Source organism: Rhinolophus sinicus, linkage group LG10 (genome assembly GCF_036562045.2).
Source record: "Rhinolophus sinicus isolate RSC01 linkage group LG10, ASM3656204v1, whole genome shotgun sequence".
NCBI classification, from domain to species: domain Eukaryota; kingdom Metazoa; phylum Chordata; class Mammalia; order Chiroptera; family Rhinolophidae; genus Rhinolophus; species Rhinolophus sinicus.
In genome coordinates, this window is record NC_133759.1 from 68,146,010 (window position 1) to 68,165,902 (window position 19,893).

The following is a 19,893-nucleotide window of genomic DNA, read 5'->3' on the forward strand; positions in this document are numbered from 1 at the left end:
TTTTTGTTGTTGAGTTGAATGAGTTCCTTGTATATTTTGGATACAAACAAATGAGAAACAAAAATTCATAGACACAGACAATAGTTTAGTGGTTACCAGAGGATAAGCGGGGAGGAGGGGTGTTAGATGAGGGTAAAGGGGATCAAATATATGGTGATGGAAGGAGAACTGACTAGGGGTGGTGAATACACAATGGGATTTATAGATGATGTAATACAGAATTGTACACCTGAAAAAAATAGAAGAAAAAAGAAAACATGTGTTCACAGAAAACTTTATATAAGGATGTTCATAGCAACCAAAAAGTGGGAACAACGTGGAGGTTGGTCCAAGGTGGCAGTGTAGCTGGACGCTGAGCTCGCCCTCTCCCAAGAACACATTGAATGTACACCTATACTTAGAGCAAATCCTTCTAACAGATGACTGAGAACCAACTGAACAGCCCCAGCACAACAAGCAAGAAAGAGGTGACCACATAAAGAAGGTGGGGGAAGCACGAGAGCTCTCAGGAGCTGAGGGAGCAACCCACGCCCCAGCACCGTTGTTGATGTTTCTCCTGAAGCTGGATAGTGGGCGTAGCTCCATCCAGGTTTTCTGGCCGATCCACAGGGCGCTGGAACTAGACACAGGAGAAACAGGAGGGCGCCACAACGTGCACACAAAGGGCCTTCCACCCAGAGACTGATGAAGCAGGGGCAGCAGGTTGTTAATTCGGTCCCGCACTGGGCTGTGTATACGAGGGGCTCCCCTAACCTGGAGAAAGTGCAGGGCCAACAGAATGCTGTCATACCTGCCTGTGGAGCTGCCCTGTCCGGAGAAAGTGCGGAGCTAGCAAAACTCTGTGGTACCCACATGTGGGCCTGCCCCATGAGCAGTGAATGGGGTACTGCTCTGTGCCAGTTGGGCTGCCCAGATAGGAGAGTGTGCAGAACTAGCAAAGTATGGCTGTGCACGCAGGTAAGGCTGCCGACCAGGAGAAAGGGCAGAGCTAAGCATGCATGCATAGTGGCCCAGCCCAGACCCTACTCTGACTCCAGCCAATTAATGCAGACAGGGCAGCCTACAGAATGAGAGGGGCGTGGCTGAGCATGAAAGGAACTGTACCGCTGGGAAAGGGGGCAGAACTAGCAAAGTGCTGTGGTGAGCACATGCAGGCCTGCCCCAACCCGACAGGGGGCAGAGCTGGTGGGGCCCTGAGAAGCAAGCATGCAAAGCAGTCCTGCCCAGGTGTGGCTCTGATCACAGTTAAAGCAACAGGGCACACCAAGAGCGCACTCAGGAATCCCACCCAGATTGGAAGGTCAAGGAAGTACACACACACCACACTACCCCATGAACTCTCCCCGCTTACAACCAGCCTGCCAAAACTATTCAACACACAGTCTACTCTGAAACCACTCTCTCACAACTGCAAGAAATAGTATTCTGTTCAATTCATAGGAACAAATACAGAAAGTCAGACAAAATGGGGAGAGAGAAGAATATGCCCCATATGAAGAAAAAAGAAAAAACTCTAGAGAAAACCTTAATGAAATGGATGTAAGTAATTTGCCTGATAAAGAAATCAAAGAAACAGTCATAAGGATGCTCAACAAACTTAAGGATACAATAGAGGAACTCAAGAAAGCACCTCAACAAAGAGATAGAAAATGTAATACAAAACCAATCAGGGACAGATGATGTAAGCAGCACGGTAGCACGAGAGAACCTACAAATCTCTCCCCTTGAAGTTATAACAAGTTGGACAGCTGTAATTCAACAAAGGAGTCTCTGCTCGACACACAAACATGTCTTATGGAGCTATACATTGAAGCTGTGTCTGAAGCTGGGCATATTGGAGTGAATATGGGAAATGGGACCGGGGGAAGGACAGACAGGGAAACAGACACAGTCCAATGCTCACTATGATCCCAGTAGACGTGATAGCAGTGAAGGATCGGAGTGCAACCTTCACTGGGCAAACCAGAGAGGCAGAAACAACAATTATGCCTGGGTGGCTGGCACACATTGAGGCTGAGGCCAGGGTCAGGGGCAGAGAAACAGTGCAAAGGATGGCAGTGTTCCACAACCTGCCATCACTAAACAAAAAAATCCACTGATATGGAAACCCACCCACCCCATCCTCCAGTGGCCCGCCCAGCAGTAAAACTTTCACTTGGCAGATCACTAAGAGTCAGGAAAAATATTTCCAGCCTAGGTGGTCTGTACTCATTATGGCTAAACCCACTAAAAAGAACAGAGACAAAGATGTGCAAACCCACTTCCCACCACCCACCACTCCCCCACCCATCACAGCAGAGCCTGGTAGAGGCAGCTGGGTCAACTCAGACAGAGTGGCTGTGCTGGTGGCTTCTGGCTACAGGAATGCTGCTCAGGAACCACACAGGCCAGGAGAACCATAGCCCACCTTTTCCCACCACTGGGGGTGGTGCTCAGAGACCAAGGCAACCAGATCCTAAAAGGGACCCCACCTTCTCAGGGAATACAGGGCGTTTTCCACAATCAAGGTGATACCACCCCACAGAGATCCCGGTAGCCCCAATAGTGCAGGCTAGAGAAAATAAAAACTTGCACTTCAGCACCATATACTGGAAAACAAAAGAAAGACCTCTACTTATCAAACTCTAAACAGTGAAGAGTCAAATGCTAAAAAAAAAAAAAAAAGAAAAAGAAAAAAAAATTTCATTCCCACAAATGCCAAAGCTGAGAACATAATTCATCAAGCACAATGAATAACCAAGGTAACAAGAGAGTTCAGAAAGAAAATTAAAAATCTCTAGAAAATAAACTTCAAGACATAAAAGACTATGATTTAAATGACAGAGAATTCAAGACTGAAATTCTGAAAAAAATTCAACAAGATACAAGAAAACTCAGAAAAGCAATTCAATGAGCTCAGAAATATAATCAACAAACAAAAGGAGTACATCACCAAAGAGACTGAAACTATAAGAAAGAACCAAACAGAAATTCTGGAGCTGAAGAACTCAGTGAATGAGATGATGATTGAACTAATGAGCTTAGGAATAAGCAGACCAGATGGAGGAAAGAATTAGTGATACTGAAGGCAAAACTCTAGAAATGACTCAGATCCCTAAGGAATATGCTACTAAACAATGACTGGCTCAAAGGGGAAATAAAAGAAGAGATCTAAAGATACACAGAGAAAAATAAGAATGATAATATAACATCAAAATTTGGGGGATGCAGCAAAAGTGGTAATAAAAGGGAAGTTTATAGCATTACAGGCCTACCTCAAGAAACAAGGAAACTTTCAAATAAACAACCTAACATTTCACCTTAACAAACAAGAACAAGAAGAATAAATGAAGCACAAATTCAGTAGAAGGAAGGAAATAATAAATTAGAGCAGAATTAAATAAAATAGAGAACAAAAAGACAAAATAAATTAATGCAACAAAGAGCTGGGTCTTTGAAAATATTAATAAAATTGACAAACCTCTGGCTAGACTCACTAAGGAAAAAAAGAGAAAAGACTCAAACAAACAAAATCAGAAATAAAAGAAGAGAAATTACAATGGACACCACAGAAACATAAAGGACATCACAGAAACAAAAATACTATGAAAGACTATACACCACCAAATTCAATAACCTAGAAGAAATGGACAAGTTTTTAGAAATATATAAACTTCCTAGACTGAATCACGAAGAACTGGAAAACCTAATTGGATTGATCAACAGTGAGGAAATTGAAACAGTCATCAAACACCTCCCAAAAAGTAAGTCTAAGACCAGATGGCTTCACTAGTGAATTCTACCAGACATTCAAAGAAGATTTCATACCTATACTTCTCAAACTCTCCTGAAAAATTGAAGTAGTTAGTAATACTTACTAACTCACTTTACTAGGCCAACATTACCCTGATACCAAAAGCTGGCAAGGACAACACAAAAAATGAAAACTACAGATCAATATCTCTGAGGAATACAGATGCAAAAATCCTAAGCAAAATACTAGCAAATCGAATACAACAATACATTAAAAGGTTAAACATCACGATCACGTGGGGTTCATTCCAGGGGCACAAGGATGGTTCAACACACACAAAAATCCATCAATGTGATACATCACATTAACAAAATAAAGGATGAAAATCATATGATCACATCAATAGATGCAGAAAAAGCATTTGATGACACACAACGTCCATTTATGGTTAAGATACTCAATAAAATGGGTATAGAGGAAAAGTACCTCAACATAATAAAGGCCATATATGACAAACCCTCAGCTAATATCTACTCAATGGTGAAAAACTGAAAGCTTTTCCTCTAAGATCAGGACCAAAACAAGGATGCCCACTCTCACCTCTGCTCTTCAACACAGTGTTGGAGTCCTCGCCAGAGCTTTCAGGGAAGAGAAAGAAATAAAAGGCATTCAAATTGGGAAGGAAGAAGTTAATTTGTCACTTTCTGCAAATGACATGATCTTATATATAGAAAACCCTGAAGAATACACCAAAAGACTACTAGAAGCAATAAATAAAGTTGCAGGATACAAAATCAATGTACAAAAGTCCACTGTGTTCCTATACACTAACAATGAAATATCAGAAAAAGAGATGAAGAAAACAACTCCATTTGCAATTGCAACAGAAAGAATAAAATATCTAGGAATAAACAAAGATGTGAAGGACCTATACACTGAAAGCTACAAGATATTGTTGAAAAATTGAAGACATTGAAATTGAAAGATACCTTTCAATTAAAGAAATTAAAAGATATCCCATGTTCATAGAGTAAAAGAATCAACATACTTAAAATGGCCACGTTACCCAAAGCAATACACAGATTTAATGCAATCTCCATCAAAATCCCAATGGAATTTTTCAAAGAAATAGAACAAAAAAATCACCAGATTAGTATGGAATCACAAAAGACGCCCAATAGCTAAAGCAATCCTGAGAAAAAAAAACAAAACCAGAGGTATCACACTCCCTGACTTCAAATTATACTACAAAGCAATAATAACCAAAACAGTATGGTATTGGCAGAAGAACAGAGACACAGACCAATGAAACAGAATTGAGAACCTAGAAATGTGGGCAACTGATTTTTGATAAAGGAGTTAAAAACACACAATGGAGAGAAAAAAATCCTCTTTAATAAATGGTGTTGTGAAAATTGGAAAGCCACACGCAAAAGAATGAAATTAGCCTACTATTTGACACCATACACAAAAATTAACTCAAAATGGATTAATAAATATAAGACCTAAAACAATAAAATACATAGGAGAAGACATAGGTTCTAAACTTACGGACTTTGGTCTCAGAGAGGACTTTATGAACTTGATTCCAAAGGCAATGGAAGTAAAGACAAAAATAAATGAATGGAACTACATCAAACTAAAAAGCTTCTGCGCGGCAAAAGAAACCATCAACAAAACAAAAAGGCAAGCAACTAAATGGGAGAAGATATTTACAAACAATACCTCTGAAAGGGGCTAATATCCAAAATATAGAAAGAACTCATACAACTCAACAACAAAAAACAAACAAATTTATCAGAAAATGGGCAGAAGACCTGAACAGACATTTTTTCCAAGGAGGCACACAAACAAACAACAGATATGTGAAAAGATGGTCAACTTCACTAGCTATTGGGATATGCAAATCAAAACCCATTGAGATAACACCTCACACCTGTTAGAATGGCTATTATCAACAAGACAAGTAATAACTAGTATTGGAGAGGTTGTGGAGAAAAGGGAACCCTCATACACTGCTTGTAGGAATGTAAATTGATGTAGCCACTGTGGAAAAAACAGTATGGAGTTCCCTCAAAAAAATCTACCTGAAAAATTTGAAAACATTTATTCGTAAAGGTATATGTACCCCTATGCTCATTGCTGCATTATTTACAATAGTCAAGACATGGAAACAACCTACGTGTTCTTCCATGGAATATCGGATAAAGAAGACATGCTTCATATACACAATGGAATACTCTGTGGCCATAAGAAAGGATGAAATACTGCCATTTTGACAACACGGATGGATCTTGAGCATATCCTGCTAAGTAAAATACGGTAAGTCAGATGGAAAAGGACAAGAACCATATGATTTCACTTATATGTGTGATATAAAACAGAAAGTGGCAAACGAACAAACAAACAAGCAAACAAGCAAACAAACTCATAGACAACACAAGTGGGGCAGTGGGGGAGGATAAAGAGGGTCAAATATATGGTGACAGTGGGAGACTAGACTTTGGGTGGTGAATACACAACGCAGTACACAGATCATGTATTATAGAATTGTACACTTGAAACTCATGTTATTAACCAATGTCACACCAATAAATTTTTTTAAAGAACCAATCAGAGATGAAGAACACAATACCTGAAATGAAGAATAAATTAGAAGGAATTGACAGCAGATTAATTAATACAAAAGAATGGATTAGCAACCTGGAAGACAGAATAGTGGAAATCACCCAATCAGAACAGCAAAATGGAAAAAGAATTTTAAAAAATGAGGATAGTATAAGAAATCATTGGGATAACATCAAGCATTCACAATATAGGGATTCCAGAAGGAGAAGAGAGAGAAAGAGGCAGAAAGAATATTTGAAGAAATAATAGCTGAAAATTTTCCTAATTTAGGGAAAGAAACAGATATCCAGGTCTAGGAATCACAGAGAGTTCCAAGCAAGATAAACCCAAAGAGGCCCACACCAAGACATATTGTAATTAAAATGGCAAATGTTAAGGGTAGAGAGACAATCTTAAAGGCAGCAAGAATGAAAAAACAAGTTACCTACAAGGGAAATCGCATAATCCTATCAGCTGATTTGTCAGAAGCAACTTTACAGACCAGAAGGGAGTGGCAGGAAATATTTAAAGTACTGAAAGGAAGGAACCTACAACCTAGAATAATTTATCCAGCAAGTTTATCATTTAGAATTGAAGGAGAGATGAATAGTTTCCCAGGCAAGCAAAAACTAAAGGAGTTCACCTACTAAATTGGCCTTACAGGAAATGTTAAAGAGTCTTCTTTATGCAGAAAAGAAAAAGCCATAACCAGAAATAAAAAAATACAAGAAAAAAAAAATTTCACTAGTAAAGGCCAATATACAATAATCGCACAACAACATAAAAATCTAATAGGAAGCTCAAAAGACAAAAGCAGTAAAAATAACTAATTATAAATAATCAGGAGATACAAAAAACAAAAAGATATAAAACATGGCATCAAGAGCATAAAGAGTGGAAGGGGGACTAAAAATGTAGTGCTTTTAGAATGCAATTGAACTTAAATTCCTATCAGCTTAAAATAGACTGTTATAGATGTAGATAGATATATATGAACCTCATGGTAACCATAAATAAAAAACCTACAAAAAAATGAAGAGAAAGGAATCCAATCAAAACACTGAAAACCAATAAATCAAAAGGAAATAGATCCAGAGATGAAAGGAATAGAGAAGAACAACAAAAGCAACCAAAAAACAACAAATAAAATGGCAACAAGTATATGTGTATCAATAATTACTCCAAATGTAAATGGACTAAATGCTCTAATCAAAAGACACAGGGTGGAAAAATGGTTTTTAAAGACATCTATGTGCTGCCTACAAGAGACTCACCTCAGATCGAAAGACACATGCACTGAAAGTGAAGGTATGAAGAGAGATATTCCATGCAAATAGAAACAAAAAGAAAGCTGGGGTAGCAATATTCATATCAGACAAAATAGATTTCAAAACAAATAATGTAAAAAGAGACAAAGAAGGACATCACATAATTTTAAAGGGCTCAGTTGAAGAACAGGATATAACAGTTGTAAATACCTGTGCACCCAACATAGGAGCACCCAAGTATATAAAGCAAATGTTAATAGATATAAAAGCAAAAATTAACAGTAATACTGTAACAGTTGGGGGCTTTAATGCTCCACTTATTTCAATGGATAGATCATCCACACAGAAAACTAATAAGGAAATAATGGCTTTAAATGTCACACTAGACCAATGTGACTTGACAGACATTTACAGACGATTCCATCCAAAAACTACAGGTTACACATTTTTCTCAAGTGCACATGGAACATTTTTCAGGATAGATCATGCGCTATGCCACGAAACAAGCCTCAATAAATTCAAGAAGATTGAATTATATCAAGCATATTTTCTGACCACAATGGCATGAAACTAAAAATCAACTACAGAAGGAAACAGGAAAAAGCACAAATGTGAGGAGATTAAAAAACATGCTTCTAAATAACCAATGGATCCAAGAGAAAATCAAAAACAGTCTTGAGATAAATGAAAATGAAAACGCAACCTTACAAAATGTATGGGATGCAACAAAAGCAGCTATAAGAGGAAAGTTAACAGCTATATAGGTCTACCTCAAGAAGTGGGAAAAATCCAAGCAAACAATCTAAATTTAACTTAAAGGAACTAGAAAGAGGAACAAACAAAACCCAAAGTAGGCAGAAAGAAGGAAATAATAAAGATCAGAGTGAAAATAAATGAAATTGAAAATAGAAAAGATTATTGAAACTAAGAGCTGGTTCTTTGAGAGGATAAATAAAATTGACAAGCCTCTAGTAAGACTCATCAAGCAGAAAAGAGAGAGAACACAAATAAATAATATCAGAAATAAAAGAGGAGAGACTACAACCGACACCACAGAAATACAAAGGATCATTAAAGAATGCTGTGAACAATTATATGCCAACAAATTCGACAATCTAGAAGTAACGGATAAATTTCTAGAAACATATAACCTTCCAAGACTAAATCAGGAACAAAGAATCTGAACAGATCAATTACTATCAATGAAACAGTAAAAAAAATCTCCCAACAGGGGCCGGCCCGGTGGCTCAGGCGGTTAGAGGTCCATCCTCCTAACTCCAAAGGCTGCTGGTTCGATTCCCACATGGGCCAGTGGGCTCTCAGCCACAAGGCTGCCAGTTCAATTCCTCGAGTCCTGCAAGGGATGGTGGGCAGTGCCCCCTGCAACTAAGATTGAACATGGCACCTTGAACTGAGCTGCCGCTGAGCTCCTGAATGGCTCAGTTGGTTGGAGCACATCCTCTCAACCACAAGGTTGCCAGTTCGATTCCTCGACTCCCGCAAGGGATGGTGGGCTGCGCTCCCTGCAACTAGCAACAGCAACTGGACCTGGAGCTGAGCTGCGTCCTCCACAACTAAGACTGAAAGGACAACAACTTGAAGCTGAATGGCACCTCCCACAAACTAGGATTGAATGGACAACAACTTGACTTGGAAAAAAGTCCTGGAAGTACACACAGTTCCCCAATAAAGTCCTATTCCCCTTCCCCAGTAAAAAAAAAAAGAAAAGAAAAAATCTCCCAACAAACAATAGCCCAGGACCTGACGGCTTCACAGGTGATTTTTGTCAAACATTTAAAGAAGAATTATAACCTATTGTTCTCAAATTAGTCCAAAAAATTCAAGAAAAGGGAAGGCTCCTAAGATCTTTTTACGAGGCTACTATTACCCTGATTCCAAAACCAGACAAAGGCATTACAAAAACAGAAAGTTATAGGCCAATATCCCTGATGAACATCGATGCCAAAATTCTTTTTTTTTTAATTAAATTTATTGAGGTGACAATGGTTAGTAAAATTATATAGGTTTCAAGTGTACAATTCTGTATTACATCATCTATATATCACATTGTGTGTTCACCACCCAGAGTCAGTTCTCCTTCCATCGCCACATTATTTGATGCCCTTTACCCTCGTCTACCATCCCCCCCTCACCTCCCCCTCTGGTAACCACTGAACTGTTGTCTGTATCTATGAGTTTTTGTTTCTTTGTTTCTCTTGTTCCTTTGTTGCTTTCAGTTTTATATCCCACATATGAGTGAAGTCATATGGTTCTCGACTTTTTCTGTCTGACTTATTTCACTTAGCATAATAATCTCAAGATCCATCCATGTTGTCACAAGTGGCAGTATGTCATCTTTTCTTATGCGGAAGGGCCAAAATTCTTAACAAAATACTAGCAAACTGAATTCAACTATACATACACTATTATCAAGTGAGGTTTACACCAGGGGTGCAAGGGTGGTTCAACATCTGCAAAACAATTAATGTGATACACCACATAAACAAAATTAAGGATAAAAATCTATGATTATGTCAATAGATGCAGAAAAAAGCATTTGAAAAAATTCAACATTCATTTATGATAAAAATTCTCCACAAAGTGGGTATAGAAGGAACTTATACTTCAACTTGATAAAGGCTATATGGAGCTAACATCATACTCAACGGTGAAAACCTGAAAGCTTTCCCTCTAAGATCAGGAACAAGACAAGAATGGCCCCTCTTGGCAGTATTACTCAGTCCTGGTCACAGCAATCAGACAAGAAAAAGAAACAAAAGACATCCAAGTTGGAAAGGAAAAAGTAAAACTCCCACTATTTGCAGATGACATGATACTATATATAGAAAATCCTAAAGAATCTACACAAAAAAATAATAGAATGAAATAATTCAGTCAAGTAGTAGGATACAAAATTAATATACAAAAATCCATCACATTCCTATACACTAAAAAGGAACAATCAGAAGGAGAAATTAAGAAAACAATCCTATTTATAATTGCATCTAAAAAAAATACCTAGGAATAAATCTAATCAAGGAGGTAAAAGACCTGTACTGTGAAAACTATGAGATAATGAAGAAAGAAATTGAAGAAGACACAAATAAATGGAAGCATACACCATGCTCAGGGATTGTTAAAATGACCATGCTACTCAAAGTAATGTACAGATTCAAGGCAATTCCTATCAAACTACCAATGACATTCTTCTCAGAACTAGCAATAAAATCAAATTTATATGGAACCACAAAATACCATGAATAGCCAAAGCAACCATGAAAAGAACAAAGTTGGAGGTATCAAGGTCCCTGATAACAAACTACTACAAAGCTATAACAATTGAAACAGTATGGTATTGGCAAAAATAAAACAGACATGCAACCAGTGAACCAGAACAGAGAGCCCAGAAATAAACCCTGGCTTATATGGTCCACTAATCTACAACAAAGGAGGCAAGAGTATACAATATGGTAAATTAATTCTCTTCAAAAAATGGTGTTGGAAAAACTGGACAGATACATGCAAAAAAATTGAACTGGACCACTCTCTTACACCATATACAAAAATAAACTCAAAATGGGTTAAAGACTTAAATGTAAGACCTGAAACCATAAAACTCCTAGAAGAAAAGATAGGTAGTAAACTATTTGACATTAATCTGAGCAACATCTTTTTGGATACATCCCCTCAAGCAAGAGAAACAAAAACAAAAATAAACAAGTCGGTCTTCATCAAGCTAAAAAGCTTCTTCACAGCAAAGGAAACCATCAACAAAACAAAAAGACAATCTACTGAACGGAAGAAGATATTTGCCAATGATACATCCAATAAGGGGTTAATATCCAAAATTTATAAAGAACTTATAGAACTTAACACCAGAAAAGCAAACAATCCAATTAAGAAATGGGCAAAGGACCTGAATAGACATTTCTCCAAAGAGGACATACAGATGGCCAATAGACATGTAAAAAAGATGCTCAATGTCACTAATCACCAGGGAAATGCAAATTAAAACCACACTGAGATACCACTTCACTCCTGCCAGAATGGCCATCATCAATAAATCAACAAACAACAAGTGTTGGTGAGGATATGGAGAAAAGAGAATCCTTGAGCACTGTTGGTGGGGCTGTAAATTGATGCAGCCACTATGGAAGACAGTATGGAGGTTCCTCAAAGAATTAAGAATAGAACTACCTTATGACCCAGCAATTCCACTTTTGGGTATTTATCTGAAGAAATCCAAAGCACTAATTCGAAAAGATATATGCACACCTATGTTCACTGTAGTATTGTTTACAATAGCCAAGATGTGGAAGTGACCTAAGTGCCTATCAATAGAACGATTGGATAAAGAAGAGGTGGTGCATATATACCATGGAATATTACTCACCCATAAAAAAGAATGAAATCTTACCCTTTACAACAACGGGGAAGGATTAGAAGTTATTATGTAAGTGAAATAAATCAGGCAGAGAAAGGCAAATACCATATGGTCTCACTCATATGTGGAATCTAAAGAACAAAACAAATAAACAAACAAAATAAAACAAAAACAAACTCATGGAAACAGACCAAAGGGATGGTTACCAGAAGGGAGGGGGTGGGTGATGGGTGATAAAAGTGAAGGGGAATATAGCCAATAACATTGTGATAAGTTTGTATGGTGACTGGAATTAGTGGGGTGATTACACTGTAAGTTATAAAAATATCAAACTACTATATTGTATACATGAAACTAATATAACCAATATAATATTGTATACCAACTATACTTAAATTTTAAAATAAATAAATAAATACTAAACTAAAAGTTTTTAAAAGTGGAAACAACTCAACTGTCCACTAGTCGATGAAAGAATAGACAAAATATGTTATATACATACAATGGAATATTATTTGGCCACATAAAGAAATGAAATACTGACACATGCTACGCGTGAATAAACTGTGAAATCATTATGCAGAGTAGAAAGAGCCAGACACAAATGGACACATATCACATGATTCCATTTAAATGAAAGCAGGCCAATCCACAGAAGCCAAAAATGGGTTAGTGGTTGCCAAGGCTGGGGAGGGGAGAATGGGAGTGATTATTATTGAGTTCAGGGTTTCTTCTTACGGTCATGAAAATGTTCAAGAATCAGACTGTGGTGTGGTTGTACAACCTTGTGAATATACCAAAAACCATGGAATTGTACTGTAAAATTGTGAATTAGTCATTCAAAAAAATACAATCGCTAGACAGACGTGGACTAAAAATCCCCCCCACAGGTGTGGGCGTACTCAACACCACCAGGCCAAGCTCCCCTTGGTGGGCCTAGCACTCTGCTGACTGTGAAGTGACACAGAGAAATTACTCCACTGCTTTACAAGCTGACCCGTCACTCTGGCTGCTCTTCATCACCCCTTACAGGTTTCCTTTTTTTTTTTTAACTGAAATGCAGTGTGATGCTGAAATAATGAAATACCCAAAGTTTCTAGCACTTCTGTGTTAGTAAAGCTCTGCCTAAGGCAAGTGGGTGGAGCAGAACCAATTGCATGTTCTTAAGTAAATATATCTTCAGGACAAAAAAAGGCAAGAAGTGACATTAATGGCACATGAGAATATCTGTCATGTTATACATCAAATTCACTCACTGGAAACTAGTGATTTGGGCTTCACTTTGTCACCAAGGACCCCACTTCCCAACTCCTCTTCCTCAGGCAGGAGACATCTGCCCGAGTGTCTGAAGTGGGTGGCAGACACCCCAGTAGAATGAGAGTGGATGGTTTTTATCTGAACAGTAGCGTGTCAATTTTAATGCACATCAAAAGAAAACACAATTAGCCTCTGCAGTGCAAACTGCATAGATGTCATTGCTAAAGAGGGCTTAGAGAGGCATCTTAAACTTTTTCAAGAAGTCAACTGAAAGAAAACTCTACATAAAGACCACCAGTTTGGGGTGAAACCCTGGTGGCCTGCAGGACTCAGCCCTCACTGCGCGACCACAAGGAATCTTCTAGCCCAGGTGGAAGAGTATCACCTCTCCTTTGCATAAAAGTGACAAAGCCGCATAGGCCTGTGAAAACACAAGCCAGTGTACCCTGGTTTTGAGTAGTGTGTCCCCAAGGACAAAACTCGGTTTGAGAAGTTGGCCTTAACAACCTAGTATGGGTTTCTGCCCAGTCTCCTGCACGACAATCACACACAGCCAGCCAATGACATCCATAACTTTCCAGACACCCTTACGCACACACACTCCCTGGAGTGCTGCCTTCGGATGAACCCACTCTGGGGTTCATCCTCCAGGACGAGATGTGAGGACCTTGCTGCCTGGACCTTTGCTCCACAAGCAAGCTCAGCCCCCTTGCCTGCCTGCTTCGTCCCCAGAACCCCAGTGCCTTGCAGGGAGGCGGCCCATGCCATTGCACAGTGGCAGGGATGAGCTTATGGGGCAGTCCCTCAGCACAGCCCTAGAAGCTCTATCATTGCCCCACTTCACAGATGAGGAAACTGAGGCACAGAGCACAAGGATAAGAGGTCCAGGGTGGCCTGAATAAATGACCACAAACAAGCTTAAAACAATAGGAATTTTTCTCTCCCAGGTCTGGAGGCCAGAAGTCCAAGATCAAAGTGTCACAAAGTCACTCTCTCTGCCCCTTCCAGCTGCTGGCGCTTCAGGCATCCCTCGGCTTATAGCCACATCACCTCATCTATGCCGTCTCCCCATGTCTGTGTGTCAAAGCTCCTCTTCCTTTGTCTATGAAGATCCCTGTCATTGGATTCAGGGCCCACCTAATCCAGCATTAGTTAATCTAGAGATCCTTAACTGCTGACATCTGCAGAGACCCCATTTCCACATACGGTACGACCACAATCTGAGATTCCAAGTGGGTGTGAATTTCGGGGAGAGATGACATTGACAACTTGCCCAAGGTCACCCAGCGGCTAAGAGGCACAAATGAGGTCTGACCCTGTCCACACTCTGATTCCTCCACAGCCAGTCTCAAAGGGGGTGTCAAAATCAGGGCATGGCCACTCTAGTGTGGGCATGGGCCGGCCCACAGCACACCCCCCTCAGCACACCTACCTCCTCCACCCTCCAAGTCCCACCTCAGAGGCAGGAAGGCCAGGCGCTCACCTTCCCAGGCTGCCTGAAGCAGGGTGTGGCAGTGGGACACACCCAGCCAGGAGGGGTAAGGAGAAATCTGCTTCAGACTCCTAGAAGAGTGTCTGTCTTCCAAAGAGAAGAGACAGCCATGACGACCTGTGCTAGGCAGGAAGGCCCCAAAACCCCTGCCCCACAAAGTGCATGCAGCTTTCCCTAGCTACTCCACCAAATGCTAATCCAGGTGCTGCCATGAAAGGATTCTGCAGAAGGAATTTAGGTCCCAGGTCAGCTGACTCTTAACTAATCGAAAGGGAGATGATTCTGGATGGGCCTGACCTAAGCTGGTGAACCCTGGAAGGGAGGAGCTCTTCCTGGCCAAAGATTCGAAGCACGAGAGTGATTGGACATCAGGGGGATTCTCCATGGCTGGCCTGAAGATGGAAGACCCACATGGCAAAGGGCTGAGAGCGGCCCCCAGCTGCCAGCCAGCCAGAAAGCAGCCTTAGATTTGGAACCGCAGGAAAGGAATTCTGCCAACAAGTTGGATGGGCTTAGAAGAGGAACTCCAGAGAACTCAGCCAGTGGCATGTGGATTCCAGCATTTGAGACCCTGAGGAGAGAATCCAGTCGCACCATACCTGGACTTCTGACCTACAGAATTGTGAGCCAATCAGCAGGCATTGTTTTAAGCCACCGAGTACATGATAATTTGTTGCACAGCAATAAAAAACAAAACCAAAAAATTAAAAAATAAACACCCCTTTCACGTTCTTCCTGTCTTGAATGTGATGGCTGGAGCTGTGAAAGCCATCTTGTGATCATGAGGCAATAAGCATTAGGGAATAAAAGGTAACATGTTCAGGATGGCAGAGAATTAGAAACAGACAGAGCCTGAGGCCCTGTGATGCTCCTGTTGGCAGAGGAGCCATTAGGGTCTATGTCTCCATCCCACTGGAACCAAGCTGGCCTTACACCTGGCTTTGTGCAACAGGACACAGAGACAGTAACATTCTGGAACAGCTGAAAACAGACATTAACCAGCCCTGTAGCTTCTACGATTCCCTCAGGGGAACCCAGCCACCATGTGAAGGAGCCCAGGCTGTCCACATGGACAAAGAGGCCTGTGGGTGAGATGTCATAAGGGGTGCCAGATATAGGGGTGAGCCCAGCCAACATCACAAATGAGAGAGCCCTATCTCTCCCCAGCCAGCCCTACCCACGGGAACCATCCTAATGGGACATCAGATACACAGATGAGGCCAGGCTGGCTGCTCCGGTCCCAGTCGAAACCATGTGAGCAGAAATGAACAATGCCCACCGAGCCCTGACCCATGGAATCGTGACAGTAACCAATTGTTCTTTTGGGCTTCTACATTTTGGGGATATTTGCTACTCGGCACTAGAAAACTGACTGAACAAGCCCTGATGAGGCTACTGAGTGCTTTCCCCTGCCCTTGCCCACACTGAAACACTTCCTCTGGGCCTGTTCCCGGTGTGGTCAATCGTCTGTTTTGTCAACTGACCTGTGACGTCCAGGCAGAAGGAGACCCTCTGGCCCCCGGCCTCGCAGCTGTACTCCCCGCTGTCCGCCTTCCCCGCCTGCTGCAGCACCAGACGCCGGGCGCAGCCCTTGGCCTCCACGCGCACTTTCGAGCTCCCACTCAGCTTCTTGCCATCCTTGTACCACGTCACCTCCGTCTGGGCCTGGGCCACCTCACAGCTCAGCGTGGCGCTGGCCCCCGCCTCGGCCTGCACCTCACTGCGTGCCTGCTGCTTCTTGGCAAACACCACCGTGGGCTCTGGGGACAGAGAGGGACATGCATCCAGAGGCCTCAGCAGATCCAGCTCATGTTGCAGACCCGGGGACCAGGACAGACGAGGCAGGGCTGCTGGGCAATGAGCTCCACACAATAGCACACAATGGTTTCATCCCATGAGCACACCGGATCGGCACGCTCTGGACCTGACGAGCGGAGGGCTGAGGGGTGCTGGTCCTCAAACTTTGACCACTTCCACACCTGCCTGATGCCTGGTACTGGAGCTGGCATAGCCCGTGCCATCAGAGCCAGGTCTCCCTGCCCTGGGCCACTGCTCGCCTGGCCGGCCCTGCTCCCCACCTCCCTCCCACCATGCCCAGGTACAGGGCACAAAGAGCTGGATGGGAGCAGATGGGAGATGCCCATCCACAGGCACCGGAGCCACACTTGCACCTTTGTCTGCCTGGGCCACAGAGGATGCAAGAGAGCAGAGTGCCAGGTGAGCCAATCAGAGCCACACCCACCTGTGGTCATCCACTGTCCCTGTCCACTGCCCACCACAGCAGGACACACACCCAGCTCAGCTCAGCCCCACCGGGACTAATTGAAAGACCACCACGTGTCAGGCTATGAGCCAGTCACAACGTCACCCCAATCAAGGCTAATTCACTCCCCTCCCCAGATAACTGACCTGTGACGTCCAGGCGGAAGGAGACCCTCTGGCCCCGGCCTCGCAGCTGTACTCCCGCTGTCCGCCTTGCCCACCTGCTGCAGCACCAGACGCCGGGCGCAGCCCTTGGCCTCCACGCGCACTTTCGAGCTCCCACTCAGCTTCTTGCCATCCTTGTACCACGTCACCTCCGTCTGGGCCTGGGCCACCTCACAGCTCAGCGTGGCGCTGGCCCCCGCCTCGGCCTGCACCTCACTGCGTGCCTGCTGCTTCTTGGCAAACACCACCGTGGGCTCTGGGGACAGAGAGGGACATGCATCCAGAGGCCTCAGCAGATCCAGCTCATGTTGCAGACCCGGGGACCAGGACAGACGAGGCAGGGCTGCTGGGCAATGAGCTCCACACAATAGCATACAATGGTTTCATCCCATGAGCACACTGGATCGGCACGCTCTGGACCTGACGAGCGGAGGGCTGAGGGGTGCTGGTCCTCAAACTTTGACCACTTCCACACCTGCCTGATGCCTGGTACTGGAGCTGGCACAGCCCGCGCCATCAGAGCCAGCTCTCCCTGCCCTGGGCTACCGCTCGCCCGGCCGGCCCTGCTCCCCACCTCCCTCCCACCATGTCCAGGTACAGGATACAAAGAGCCGGATGGGAGCAGATGGGAGATGCCCATCCACAGGCACCGGAGCCACACTTGCACCTTTGTCTGCCTGGGCCACAGAGGATGCAAGAGAGCAGAGTGCCAGGTGAGCCAATCAGAGCCACACCCACCTGTGGTCATCCACTGTCCCTGTCCACTGCCCACCACAGCAGGACACACACCCAGCTCAGCTCAGCCCCACCGGGACTAATTGAAAGACCACCACGTGTCAGGCTATGAGCCAGTCACAACGTCACCCCAATCAAGGCTAATTCACTCCCCTCCCCAGATAACTGACCTGTGACGTCCAGGCGGAAGGAGACCCTCTGGCCCCGGCCTGCAGCTGTACTCCCCGCTGTCCGCCTTCCCCGCCTGCTGCAGCACCAGACGCCGGGCGCAGCCCTTGGCCTCCACGCGCACTTTCGAGCTCCCACTCAGCTTCTTGCCATCCTTGTACCACGTCACCTCCGTCTGGGCCTGGGCCACCTCACAGCTCAGCGTGGCGCTGGCCCCCGCCTCGGCCTGCACCTCACTGCGTGCCTGCTGCTTCTTGGCAAACACCACCGTGGGCTCTGGGGACAGGCAGGGACGCACAATCAGAGGCCCCACAGAGGTAAGCCCTGGAGCCATGAGAGAGGATCAGGTCCCAGGGAGTCATAGGTCCCCCACAGGGTCTTTCTGTAGTCAAGTGCTGCAGCACAGCTCTCCCTGGCATGAGAGAGGGGCCTGACCTGTGACTAGGGACAAAGGGAAGGAGTAGGAGGATGGCAGAGACCCTCCTGGGGGCCAGGATAGGGCAGAGCAGGACTCAGAAAATGCATCAAGAGGCCCCAATGGCTTCTAGAAAGAGCCAGGACCTCAGATTCACCAAGATCTAAATCTGCCCTGCCGAGGACAATTCCAGCACCTTTTGGGCCCTTTTGGCCTCATTTCATCTTTAAAAGGAGAACAAAGACTTTGAATTTCTTTCTCATCTTGCATTCTTCATCTATCTCAATGTTAGTTTTGTGGGTAATTTCTTTTCACAAATCGAAGCAACTGCCCCACCCCAAGCATTTGCTGAAGAAATGGTGGGCCAGGCAGCTCTGCCTTGCAAGTGCCAGATGCAACTGGACCTGCTTCCCACCCACCAAGCTCAGGAGGTGCGTGCCTACCACAGACTCGCAGCTGAAAATCCACAGAATGCTCGCCCACACGGCATGAGTAGGTGCCCTCGTCCTGCCTGGTGACTGAGGTGGCCACAAGCCGGTGCCGCGTGCCCACGTCCTCCTGCGAGAAGTGTGAGCAGGAGCGGCTGAGCTCTGCACCGTCCTTGAACCAGCGCACACGCATGTGGGCCTCTGCAGTCTCGCACTCAAAGTGGACCGGGCCCCCGGCCATTGCATCCACACAGCCGCCCGCCGAGTCCTTGTGCAGAAAAGGTGTGAGCCCTGCAAAGGCAGCAAGGGTCAGGGAGCTAGAAGAGCCCAAAGAGCACACCCATGCACTAGTAGACACAGGCGCTCGGGGACTCTGGGCCCACACTGGACCCTGGCCCAGTCCAGACTAGGGACCCCTTCAGACAGGGCTGGCTGCTGATTTCCAACCACCCAAAGCCAACTCACAGGACCACCTCTTGGGGTCCCGCCCCTACTAGGCGGAGCCCCCCCAATACACTCCCCACAGGTTATGCTTAGCCCCATCTGCCCCCACTGTCCCCATGGGTCACCTGAACCTACCCTTCCCCCACCCCTGACGGGTCACCTGAGCCACAGTTCCCACAGGGTCACCTGAGCCTACCCCATACCCTAATCCCCCACACAAAGAACATCAGCTCCTGTGGCCCAGACCCCCTAGAGCCTGTCCAAAGATGAATACAGAACACAGGGCTATGGCTGTGGCAATGGCCAGGAGGATATGGACACACACACACCTTGCACCGACAGCTGGTAGGTGATGCGGTCCCCACAGCTGACACATTCATATAGGCCAGCATCATCTCGTACCACGTCCCGCACCAGTAGTGCCTGCTGCCCTGCCGAAGCCTGCACCTCGTACTTGGGGCCTGGGGGTAGTGCTCGGCCATCCTTGAGCCACGTCACAGTAGCAGCCTGGTCCGACAACTCAGCCAGGAGCTGT

At 44.2% G+C, this 19,893-nt stretch overlaps 1 protein-coding gene across 1 annotated transcript in view; it reads right to left on the reverse strand.

Moving 5' to 3' along the window:
• OBSCN (obscurin, cytoskeletal calmodulin and titin-interacting RhoGEF) overlaps window positions 1–19,155 on the reverse strand; it is a 137,828-nt gene extending 118,673 nt beyond the window's left edge. Inside the window, 6 exon segments of the mRNA XM_074314098.1 lie at window positions 16,226–16,501; window positions 17,151–17,200; window positions 17,202–17,424; window positions 18,074–18,202; window positions 18,267–18,347; window positions 18,930–19,155. Of these exon segments, the coding sequence (XP_074170199.1) occupies window positions 16,226–16,501; window positions 17,151–17,200; window positions 17,202–17,424; window positions 18,074–18,202; window positions 18,267–18,347; window positions 18,930–19,155 (985 nt within the window).
• Between the last annotated feature and the right edge of the window lie 738 nt (window positions 19,156–19,893).